Source organism: Lactuca saligna, chromosome 6 (genome assembly GCF_052625555.1).
Source record: "Lactuca saligna cultivar CGN05327 chromosome 6, ASM5262555v1, whole genome shotgun sequence".
Classification (NCBI taxonomy): domain Eukaryota; kingdom Viridiplantae; phylum Streptophyta; class Magnoliopsida; order Asterales; family Asteraceae; genus Lactuca; species Lactuca saligna.
The window spans coordinates 2,706,618-2,719,561 of NC_136422.1; the positions used below are offsets into that span (position 1 = coordinate 2,706,618).

Here is a 12,944-nt window from a genome sequence, read left to right on the forward strand (position 1 = left end):
TGCAAACATGGAAAATCAACTAACTTTAGCTATAACAAATTGAAAAATGACTTAAGAGACCATCGAAGTTTCAAATTCTTTCAAAAAAAAACTATTCAAGTATTACATGTTTAAAAAACACCATCAAACTAAGACATGTGTTCAAAAAAACATCAATGAAGTACATGTTATGTTAAAAAAAAATATCATATCAATGGTTTGGAGTAACTTACATATTTAATCATTAATTTTTTTTTTCTTAACTTGGACGGTCCCTTTAGTTTAAATTTTCTTCGACTTCTGACCCTTATCAAGTTAAAAGACTAATATACCATTATTACTTTCATTTAATGTTATTTTTATTATTTATTAATTATTTATACAATTTATGTTATTATTTTTTTATAAATATATCAATTGTTTAAATAATTAACAAGTAATAAAAATAAATGTTAAATAAAACTAATAAGGGTATATTAGTCTTTTAACTCGATCATTGGTCTGAAGGCAAAAAAAAATATAAACGCTAGGGACCGTCTGAGTTAAGAAAAAAAAAGTTAGGGGTCAAACATGTAAGTTACCCCAAACCATGGAGATGGTGTTTTTTGAATAGAATATGCACATCGTTGATGTTTTTTAAACACGTTTCTTAGTTTGATGATGTTTTTTGAACATGTAATACTTGAATTGTATTTTTTAAACAAATTTGAAACTTCGATGGTCTCCTAAATCATTATCTTATAACAAATTGTATGATAATGATTGAATATATTATAGCATGAACATAGTATTGAATGTGAAGTTTCAAAGATAAAACGGTGTTTTTATAATATGTGTTACAACATAAACATATGAACATAGTATTTAATGTGGAGTTTCATAGATAAAACGGTGTTTTTATTATATGTGTTACAACATAAACGTATGACTTATGTTAGATAGACTATTTGATATTTCTTTTTTGAAAGAAGAAATTTGGTCAAATCAATAGGTACCAACTTTTAACATTAACAAAATAAACATGTAAAGGAATAAACTTATGACTTATGTTAGATAGACTATTAGATGGAACATCATACTAGTATTTGAAGTAAAAGTAAATAAACCAATTATGGAAAATGAAAAAAAAAATAAAAAGAGAAAAACTAATGTGATAATGGATTTGAGATGGGTGGGAGGGATGGATCCCCTCTACCCTAATCATTATTTAAAAGTCAAAAACAAATTCAATAACAGATAATTAGTAATTAAATATAGAGTTAGTCCAAATCTATAACGATTATCAAGGTTGTTTGGCAAGGATTTATATAAAAGTTTGTTTTCAACGACAACGATGTCATGTAATGTATTTTATTAGATTAAAATGTACATAAATTATCGTCCCATGTTCCTATCATTTATATTATAATCTATATTGTTTATTTAATAATAGATAGTAATTTTTTATGTTTATATAATAATCTGATGAAAACCACCACCATCCACATAAAATACTCTAAATTAAATAAATTAAACACGTTAACGTGTCTGGTTTAATACAAGCAAAAAAGATAACTCCAATTTTAAATACGTCATTACACAAAAAAATGTGTTGTATAATGAGCAATTGGGTATTTGAATAATAATGTTGTGTGAGAAGACGAGATTACCCTTCACGTCCTACCAAAGGCTACGTTGAATTTTTCAACCTGCCCTATTTTTATATAATCAAAAAAAATCAAATTTAGATAAACAATAGATAAACAAGTAAGACCCTATTAACCTATTTGTTCTTTCCATTAAAGACTATGAAAACAACAACACAGTTCAAGAAATAAAAGAAAAACATAAATAAAGCCAAATTGATAAGAATTTATAACTTATAGTATAATTTAGATTTTATTTATATTTAGTTTTTTATTTTATTTTTTTCACATGATTGAACTTGTTTTTCATATGATCGGTTGGTGTATATATAAAGATGGTTTATCTTATGTTTGTTTTCTCAATTATTACCATTGAACAACTAAAACCTACATCAACCATCGATCTAACGCAAACAATTTCAATAACATATGAAGGAAAAATAAAGCTTAAAAAGACTAAATATGAACAAAACTTAAACTATCTTACCTTATAACTTATAAGTCATTAACCCTAAAAAATGTTATTTTTTGGGTTTCTTTGATAAAAAAAATGTATGTATCCAGTAAAAAAACTAACATGTAAACACCAAAAAAAAAAAGGTAGAAAAACAAACAAATAATCTCATCTTCAAACATTCAAATCGACGATTTTTAGCGCCATCACCATCAAACATCAAACACAAATATCAACATCAAAAAACAGATAAAAGCAGCGAAATCAACAAGTTTCATGTTAAAAAAACACAATTACTAGTCAATAAACAGTCTACACGATCATTAGAAGAGAGGCACAGAACAACATTAATTCAAATATTTATTCAGAGTTGATGATGATGATCAAAAGAGCTGAAAGTTGTTGTCGTTAAAACCTCTCTAGATCTTTTATATATCTTCCATTAAAATTCAATTTCAGCACTTCCAAGCTGACGCAGTCATCAGTTCTCGATTCTGCCAACAAAGAACAAGCGATGCCTGTTTCTTTTCAATATGAAATCCCTGAATTTGCATCCTCTTCACCACGCAATCCGCTTGAGTTTCTGCAAAATTACTTAGAAGAACAGGGGAGTATCCTCCAGCTGTAAAAAGTGACCTCCAATGGGGCATTGGTTCAGGGATTTGAAGTTTTCCCAACACCATGCTTTCAATTTGAGGCTGGAAAAGGAACCTTTCGATCTTGTTTGATATCTCTGAAACAACATTCCCACCATCAATGGAGTCTAAGAGAACTTCGTAGTACTGGAGACCCTGGAGAAGGTAATGTGGGAAGGGTAGATCCGTCCTTTCACACCCACGATCTAGTGAAACCACGATTCTTGGGGAGAGTTGCTTCAAGAAATGGAGAATGGAAGGAATGGCGGATAAGTGAGTGGAAGCTGACCAGATTGGGAAATTAACAGCAACGGCTTCACTCCCGGATACTGAAAACGACCTTGGATCGAACGAATCAAAGTTGACAACTTCAAGCTCGAATGAAATCCCGATTTCATGAGCGAAATGCGATAAGTTTTCGTGCATGAGTCCAAGTTCGATTGGATGGTGGGTTGAAGGTGACGCGAAAGCAGTGATTTTCAAAGAACAGGGACCACCGCCGCAATTGTTGTTTTTTGATGGAAGCTCCTGTATGAAGGAAGCCCATTGTGCACCGAATCCGATATCAAAATCAATGATGTGAATGTTTTTAGCATCACCAAGAGCCTCGAGAATTGTTTGATTTGAAGTGAAGTTTATGAACTGAATGATCGGAGAAACTTCTGAAAACAATTTATAAGCCCCCATCTTGAAGACGCCATTAAAGGGTTGAGTGATTTTGTTGGGATTTGAATTTGAGATTAGAGATCCCATTGCTTCCTTGAAATAAAAAGCCGCCCTTTGTAAAGGCTTATGTGGTGTCGGAGCCGAGGAGAACTGGTGATTGAGCCGCGCCAATATCCCTTGCGCGTGTGTGAAGTTCCCAGATAGGATTAGCTCAGCCGCGGTGAATAGCTGGTCACAGATAAGCTGGTTTTGCTGCTGCTGCTGTTGCTGGGGGTGGTGGTGCTGCTGGTGGGCCGGTGGTCCTTGTTTTGTTCCGGGGACCATTAATGGTTTCTTGAGCTGTAACTCGTGACCCGGATTTGAAATCGCAACTTTCTGAAAACCCTGATTAACCGAAGCCTTCTGAAGCCCCAGATCGGAAGCAGGAGGTTTCTGAACATTCTGATGGAACACCGGAGATTTCTGAAGACCCTGGTGAAAGACCGGGGCTTTTAGGAGACCCTGATGATGGTGGAACTGTATCTGCGGCGGTGGCGTTAGATGTGGAGGAGGGTTTTGATCAGGGTTTGAGAAGGGGAAGAACAGTGGGTTTTGTGGGTGAAAATTTGGAGGCGCCGGAGTTTCAGAAACGGTGGTGGCGGGAGGGGCATTTTGGTCAATTTGGTTGCTCTGCAAGAGCTGTTGAAGACTCAAAGATGTGTCATCAAAGTCGCCGGAGATCCACCGAAGAGACTGGTCTTGTGCCGGAGAAGCCGCAGATTCAGATAACAAGCTTTCCCAATCTTCCAATCCAACTCCGAATCTTCGTTGTTGAAGCTCAAATTCCGCCGGGATGGGTTGTAGCTCCGACCACTCATCTTTCCGGCCACCTTCACCGCTAATATTTGCCAAAGACCCAGACATACACATTTCCTGCGGAACAGAATCCGGCCATTTTTGTTGAAGGTGATGGTGGTTGTTAATGTCAGGGTCGGGGACACCTAGCGATGGAGCAGCGGTGGTGGTGCAGCCATTACCACCGCCGCCGAAGGAGGAGGATAGGGTGGAGGTTGAGGTGGAAGGGCTTGGACTCCGCCGTGTATCGAGAACAGAGATGGGTTCATTACTGTTGTTGCTGCCAAAACTGCCTTCTTTAAACTTATTATTAGATCCTGTTAAAGCTTGAAAAGCTGCAACTTCAAATGGCATACCTCTCATCATCTGTTCATCGAGAAAACAAAAAATTATTTACACAAAAACAAAATAACAACACATTTTTTTGGGTTATCAAGATTTTTTAGCTTTCAGATGGGTTCAAATCTTGATTATTTTCAATTCCAAAAAGGGAAATTTCATTAAACACTTAAAGAAAATGAGAAATTAACAAACATAATAAGAACAAGAACAGCTTTCGAGTAATCAAGATTGCTTTTATTTCAAAAATATTAATAAATATTTATGGGTTTGTGAGATTTGGAGCTTTGAGATGTGTTCAAAATGAGCTTTAAATTGACCCCCAAAAAAAAAAACAATAAATTAACAGTTTTCAAGAAATCTTGATGATGATGTTTAAAGATTTGGAGCTCAATAAATAAGCAAAGAGAGAAAACAATCAAATCCCACCGAAAAGAAAGAAATTAAAAGCATAATAATAAGAACCAGATTTTTTTTTCAAAAAAAAAAAAAAAAAAAAATTGTGGGTGGTGTGATTTGTTTGAGATTTGAAGTCATGAAGAAACGAAAGAGTTGGTGACAAAAAAAAACAAGCCTTTTATCTTCATATCATCATTTGAGCTCCATCTGTGAAGAATGAATTTGCTTCTGCTTCCAAATAAAAACTCTCTCTCTACTGTATTTGTTTCTCTCTCTAGAAATTAGAGAGAAAGTGTGGGTCTTTTCAGTTCTTGGCCTTTCACTTGGTCTCTCCTTCTATCCTGTTGTAGGAGTCCTGTGGTGTCCCGTCTTGTTTCCTGTCATGGATGGATGTGTACATCAACAAATAATAAGTACTAAAAATAAAAACTCCTTGGAAAATGACATGGTTAAATGTTTGAATGTTTTTCTTTTTCTTTTTCTTAAATACAACAAATTTTCTATAACTAATCCATATCATTCATGTAAAATATTGTCTTTATATTGTTTCAAGTAAAAGCTTTTATTCTGATTTTCCAATGTCTTTAACATCGCCTATTGAAGCTTGGATTGTCCAATAAGAATTCTCAAATAAAATGTGAAATCTAGTCTAATCTAATACTTAGTTAATAAATAGCAAAATATATTATTATATTATATGGTTAATTTTTAAAGAAATTATGTAATCTAACCATATTTTAAAAACAATAACTTTTTTTTTTAAATGACCACAACGTCTAGAAGAGGCCATTTTGAACCCGAACAAAATGGTCTAAGTCAAATACTGTAGTCTAATGCTATATATAGGCTCCCCACAAAAAAATTTAAAAAAATCAAAATAAGTGTTCCGGATTTTGCGACTCCAAAGGTTGTTCTACCTGTATTACAGGCAGAGTTTTGAGCATGTATTCGTTAAATCAAATAAGTTCTACTCTTTAAGTTGCTTACATTTGTGTTTACACACTACTATATGTATTCTGAAATGCGTAGAACAACTTCTTAATACGAAGAACGAGTCTAAAATATCTATTTTTTGTATGTTTTTTTTGTTTTACACATATGAGACCCATGTAAGTATCTTATAGTGTGATTATGACCAGTTTTTTAGTTCGAAAATTAGTTTTGTAGGGAATCTGAAATGGTAGTGTACATCTAGAATACAAAGAACCTAGTCCAAAACACGATGATCAATTCCAAAATGTTGTTCTGGATTGACTCTCCAAAAAAAATATTCATTATTACTTTTTTGTGTTTGATATTGTTTAATAACATGTATTAGTCCAAAGACAATTATGCAAGGATGTTGTTAAAAATAGTGGGTTTTACGGCTCTCACTGACACCATCTACGAAAATGTGAGGTCGTCTTTATTTCCAGCCGTCATACGGTTCGCCTTAAAGCCTTAAAGACGAAGAAGGGGAGGAGCAGTTATCTATGTAATTACGGTCTTTATTGGTCGGGGCGAGCACTCTCTTTTTTTTTTGTAAAATTATGTCTTACCAAACAAGACTGGCTTCTTACGAACCCGCGAAGGGTTGTGAGGCTGGATCAGGTACAAAGAATGAATCGATATCTGTGTGGAAGGGTCGACGGCCGCTCAACTGTTCGAGCGCAATGTAGTGGTATTGGTTCCGATTCGACAAAGGTAGAATGCCTGGTCGAAGGTCCAGTACAGTAGGTAGCAAGCGTGTTCGTTTTGGCTCCCGAGCGAGAACAAGAAAGAGGCGATGACGGGGATTGAATGGCCTGGAAAGCTGGTATGGTTTGGGGCGAGATGTAGGCTACATTAGATATGGGTTGAAATGACGAGAGCTGAGATGACAGGAAGAAGCAGACCCATCGAGAATCGAGGAAAGACCATGTACTCTTTCCCTTACAGGGCTCATGGAGTAGCGTATTTCATAGAAAACCGACAAGGAATTCCATTAATCACCAGCCGTTTTGATTATTTGGAACAACTCGATGAATTTTGTAGATCTTTTTAGGAGGCTTCAATGACCATAGATCGAACCTATCCAATTTTTACAGTACGATGGTTGACTGTTCACGACCTAGTTGTACCTACCGTTTCTTTTTTGGGGTCAATATCAGCAATGCAGTTCATACAACGATAAACTTCATGTTCGTCTATTCGGGTCGGGGAAAGCAGCCCACATACATGAAGAGAAGAATAAAGAGGGGATTATTCTGCTTAAATTGGGGAAGTTTATTGCTAGAAATTGGGAATTGCTATAAGTAGGCCGTTTGCTATTGCTATAAGGGTTGCTCGCCTTTATAAAGCTTAGCTTCGCTATCACTTCTATGTAGTGTAGTGGTCGACCTAAAAAGTCGTATTCCTGCCATGCCTATTAATCTGCCCCAACAAAGGACTTAACACCATCTAAAACCAGACTCTCAGGAATCAGTTGTAATGATAGATCCATGTTAATCTGGTATATTCTAGTCACCTTACCTATGTTTTGAATACCAAAATAAAAGAGACCTAACTTATCTAATAATCTGTAATTCTCCTTAGGCACATAACCATAAGTAAAACGATAGAAATGGATACTCAATGCCATGAACACCAAGACATCCTCTTTTTTTGATGGAAAAGGAACTATATAGTGTGAACTATCTCTGCTTGGATAAAACATTAATTCTTAGATGGAGATCCAGTTCTTAGCTTAGTAAGATAAGCGAATAGTCGCATACTAATAGGCGGCATAGAAGAAGAAGAAAAGAAGCATTACGCCTAGGAAAAAACTAAAACTTAGTTAGAAATCACCCCTTTTCCTTAACAGGATCGGGATTCAAAAGAATGGTTAGGACAACAAACATTCATATCGTTCGTACTTTGGGTACTCGTAGAACCATAAAAAAAAAAAAAAAAAACAAATTAAGTTTATAATTCCTTTAAATTAAGGGGCGTTGGGGATTGCTTATTCTGACTTTCTTTCCTTTGTTCGTCTAGTCTACTCCTTTACCCGTTTGCCCTTTTTCTGTGTTTGCGTGGCATATGTTCTCTTAGTAAGAGGCTGCGCTCCAGACCGTTACACTAAGCTCTTCACCTGCTCATTCCCCAAAGGCAATGATAGGAGAATAAAGGCTAGACTTTGAGACCAGACCTCCACTGGCATTTTTGCAATGTCCTCCTAACCCGTGGGGCTTAAGACGGGAAATCTAAATCGGTACACACGTTTTTTCATTCATTAGTTGTAACCAGCCAAGCTACATGGACCTCTTTCCTAGACCACTACCATGTAGTTAGGCAGGGAAAATCAATCCGGGAATCTAGGAATGAATGGGGATCCCTATCAATATCAAAATGAAGAAAATACAATGAAATAGATTACCTTTCTATCACTCAATAGATGTATCTGGTATGATACGGTACAATACAATACGAGATAATGGAATGCAATGCAATAGGATAGATGGTAGAGGTGTCACACCCCCAAACCAAGGATGGCGGAAACGTCTGGGGGTGGAGGACTTCATGTACAGTATCACAACAACGCGTATAATAGTGCTCAAAGTAAATACAACCAACACAAATATAATTGCAAAAGTTACACCAAAGTATATGTTTACATGTTTCAAAAGCAATTACATTATGATGACAAAATAAATTGTTGACGGTTTAGCGTCCCTTCCTCAAAGCGATGAAGTTTTCCTGTTTCACTGATTTCCTGAGAATACAAGTAGTTTTAAAGAGTGTCAACACAGAGGTTGGTGAGTTCATAAGAGTTTTGTTTGAAGTAGAAACCGTTTTTCCTTGTAAAATCGATTTAGTTTGATTTCCAGAAAATCCAATATTTTCTTAGTTAAGTATGAATAGAAATAATCCTACATGATGCTGTAATGAACCCTAGAGTAATCCGCAGAGTTCCTCTATAATCGTCTAACATATAAAGTTATATAAGACTTAACTTAGATAAAACGTTGAATATAGTGGGTCTGCCCTAGGTCCACAACCCAACGAGGAACAGGAGATGAGGCGGGCACCACCAATTCTAGGCCAATCAAGACTAAATTCTTATATGACTCAACATATACGCTCAGCGACTATAGTTGAAGTCTAACAATTTTAGAGGATGTGTAGTTTTAATATCATAATAGCTTTGTATAGAGACCCGGTACTTCGTATTTGTACCCATAGAGATAAAAGGTGATAAAACTCATTTAGGTTTTAAAAATAAAATCCCGTAAACTTATGGATTGTTCCCTATGTGAGCCGTTATAATCATACTATGACTATGTGAACCTGCCACGACGTTCTCAGTGTCGCGAAAAATGAAATGACATTTGTCACCCGTAGACCTGCAGGTCCAACTGTAGCTAGCAGAAAGGTGTGGGGTGTCAAACCCAATATAGATCTATATACAAGTATCACGTTCTCCCTCAAGGAGATTCTGATTATAACTACCAGGAATTATATCCCGCACTCGGACGTACGGGGAGATAGAGAGATAGAGAGAAAGAAAAGATAGAGAAACTCACAATATAGGATAACAAGTTTATTGTTCCCTATGTGAGCCGTTATAATCATACTATGACTATGTGAACCTGCCACGACGTTCTCAGTGTCGCGAAAAATGAAATGACATTTGTCACCCGTAGACCTGCAGGTCCAACTGTAGCTAGCAGAAAGGTGTGGGGTGTCAAACTCAATATAGATCTATATACAAGTATCACGTTCTCCCTCAAGGAGATTCTGATTATAACTACCAGGAATTATATCCCGCACTCGGACGTACGGGGAGAGATAGAGAAACTCACAATATAGGATAACAAGTTTACGTTAAATGTTTGTGAATATAAATATTTCTTGTATGAATGTACCCTTTTTGTACGAGTGCGCAGAGTGATGTATCATAAACTATACCTATTATAGTTTATCTAAAATGTATGTAATATGTATGAATCCTTTTATGGAGATGTATTAGTGTTGTGAATTTATCCAAACTATACTTTTTATAGTTAAATAATACGTGTTCCAAAATGAATGGATAATATTTAATATGAATGTCTTAGTTTCAGTTCATAATGATAAACTAACTAGGAAACACATTCAAACATTAAAACTTATGATTATACACTTTGCTCAACATAATACAAAGTGTTATGATATTTACATGCTGTTGGTAAAATTTAGCAATTCTGCCCTGTTTTGGAAAAATCCTAGAAAAATCATACAAAGTCGAAAACTAGATCCGTAAATTCTGAGAGTTCGCAAAATGTGTCTAGTTTGCTCATAATTTTTATCACAATTTATAATGACCTCTAACTTGGGTGAAAAAGTCCATAATCACAGACTGGTCCGGATTGTTGTTTGAAATGATAGGCAGTTTTGTAAAAATCGCCATAAATTGTAGAAAAATCGTATGGAGATGTGCAAGTAGCCATTTTAAAGCTAAAAACTTGAACTATTTGCACCTTGTACAGTTTTGAAAACAAAAATGTGTAAGATGCCCAAAACAGTCCGTGAATGGAGTTGAACTTTTCTGATGAAGGCTGTTAGAAAAATCTAGTTATGTTCTTAGTGTTTTAACTTGTATTCCCCCCCTGAAAACTTGAGAAAACATAAAAATGTAGGGGTATGAACTCACCTTGAGTGATTTCAGTAGATGATTGTTGAAGAATGGAAGTGTTTAATTCAAGAACACTTGGAGATGCCTTGAAGGTTTTCGAGAATCTAACATCATAGTTAGGGAGTTTGTGTAAGCAACCAAAGATTTGAGTAGAATGAAGTGAAATAATAATAGGGAGGATGAATTTTTACTTACTAAGTGTGGAAGAACACTTGAATCCAGCCTTGGATCTCGAAAATTTGAGTAGAAGAGTTTGAGAGAAAAAGTGATGTTTGTTACTTAGTGGAATGAGAGAAATGAGAGAAAATGAGGAGTGTGGTTGATTGTTCCAGCTCAAAAACGTGGGAGTGAGTGAAATTTGAGTGTAAGGGAACATTGAAGTGACATAGGTAAGGTGGGGAGGTATGGCTGGTCATAGAGTGGGTGTGGGGTGGTTGCTTGTGATCATACGTCTTTGGACTCAAAAGTCAAGAACAATGTCTTATAATAGTCTATATCCCATTTTTAGTTTAATTTTCTAAATATATGTGTGGTTGTCTATGTGTGTGCATCTCTTTAAAAATTCTGCAATTTCATCATTATATGACCCCCATTTGCGAAGTTGAGTATTTATTTCCAAAAATGCGAAACTCCAGGGACAATATTTGAAATCTTCTGTTTTCTTCCCCAATTCGCATTCTACTGTGAAATACTTCGCATCTTCATTCTTACACCCTTCGCATCCCTTCGCATTAATCACCTTCGCATTTTCATTCTTACACCATTCGCATCCCTTCGCATTAATCACCTTCGCATTTTCATTCTTACACCATTCGCATCCCTTCGCATTAATCACCTTCGCATTTTCATTCTTACACCATTCGCATCCCTTCGCATTAATCACCTTCGCATTTTCATTCTTACACCCTTCGCACCCCTTCGCATTTTAACCTAATTAATCAAATGCGATTCACAAAATTTTTCATTCCAGATGCGAACACAGTTTAGTTCTTGAACTCTAAACTTGCGAAATCAAAATTTTCATATGTTGAACCCATATGCGAATATTAACCCAATTGACTTCAAATTGATTCATAGATGCGAACACTCGATTGTTTTACTTTCGCAAAATGAGCATCAACAACTCCACAATCGAGTTTTTAAATTCTTGCAACCAACAATTTCATAGTCCTTGACTTCGCGTTTTTCTTCACGAATCATCCCTCAATCATCAATCCAAATGCGAATCAAAAACTCATATGTTCTTGCTTTATCGATTCATCGACCTAATACACAAGGTTAGTTGAGCTGACCGGTTTGACTCGTTGACTTTATTTGACTTTGAATTGACCAGAATTTGACGGTTGTCACAAGAGGGTTGCCTGCACCCAAAAGCGATGATTCACTTGTCCCCTTATCCATAGGGACCTCGTGGCATACAACCGAAATGACTATCGCTAGATAGCCGCCCCTTTCTCTCTTTTTACAGCCTCGTGGACGGACGAAAGAAGGTAAGTTACAGAAGGGGGCAGTGAAAGCTCGCGAAGTAGACAGCAAGCAAGAGCTTATCATCCTCCTATTCTCTTAGTCAAGCGCTAGCGCGCCCCTCTCTCTAAAAGGGCGTAACCACTCTACTCGCTAGGGGATGGGATTCATTCACTTGCATTCTTACTATCACTACAAAAAGCTCTGGTCTTAACGCCCCTACTACTGATGTGCAGCCTTTCCTCGGGTTCGTAGAGTCGGGTTTCCCATTTACCCACAACGGAGGAGCCGCCCCGACCAGGCAGGTGGCCACGGGTCATAACGCACTCTTTGCACAAAAACTCCACTTTGAAGTTGACTTATTCGCTCGGTTAATCGTCAAAATGTGTACGAGATACCATAAGGGCCCAATATCTCAATATCACCTTTGTCTAAAGCTTCGAATGAAACTTCATATCCGAAACGCAAGAGCGATCTGAATAGAAAGTCATTAAAAACTTGATCGAAGAACCAGCGTTTATTGAAGAAGCTATAGAGTCGATTACAAAAAGTACTAGTTTGAAAGGCTCGTTGGAATTGATTGAGAATAAAGAAAGAGCTTGACTGTTAAGGAGAGGAAACACTCCCTCCACTACCCCCGCAAAGTGAAAAAATTGTATTCCATTTACAGAGCTTTTAAAATTACGTCTGATAAATGTAAAATTAAATTACAAAAATTTGTAATAAGTTTTTTATTTTATTTTTATGGTAATGTATTAAAATGTTGTTGGAATTTTGTGATGAGTTAGGAAATAAAATAAATGGCCAAAGACACCTAGAAAATTAAGAAATAAATCGGAAAAGATGTTAAATATGAAATTAAAAGCAAATATAACTCCGAAATTTATTTAGACGTAAAATGTCGACACAAACAACTTGTAACATCCCAAATTTTGAGG

The 12,944-nt window shown here is 36.0% G+C and overlaps 1 protein-coding gene across 1 annotated transcript; it reads right to left on the bottom strand.

Annotated features, from left to right (window-relative positions):
- Nucleotides 1–2,330: 2,330 nt before the first annotated feature.
- Nucleotides 2,331–5,321, bottom strand: LOC145000040 (scarecrow-like protein 6). The gene is made up of 2 exons (XM_078959187.1): nucleotides 5,107–5,321; nucleotides 2,331–4,559 (listed from the first exon to the last, which is right to left on the bottom strand). The coding sequence occupies exon 2, from the start codon at nucleotides 4,557–4,559 to the stop codon at nucleotides 2,514–2,516; it is 2,046 nt and encodes a 681-aa protein (XP_078815313.1). The 5' UTR covers nucleotides 5,107–5,321; the 3' UTR covers nucleotides 2,331–2,513.
- Between the last annotated feature and the right edge of the window lie 7,623 nt (nucleotides 5,322–12,944).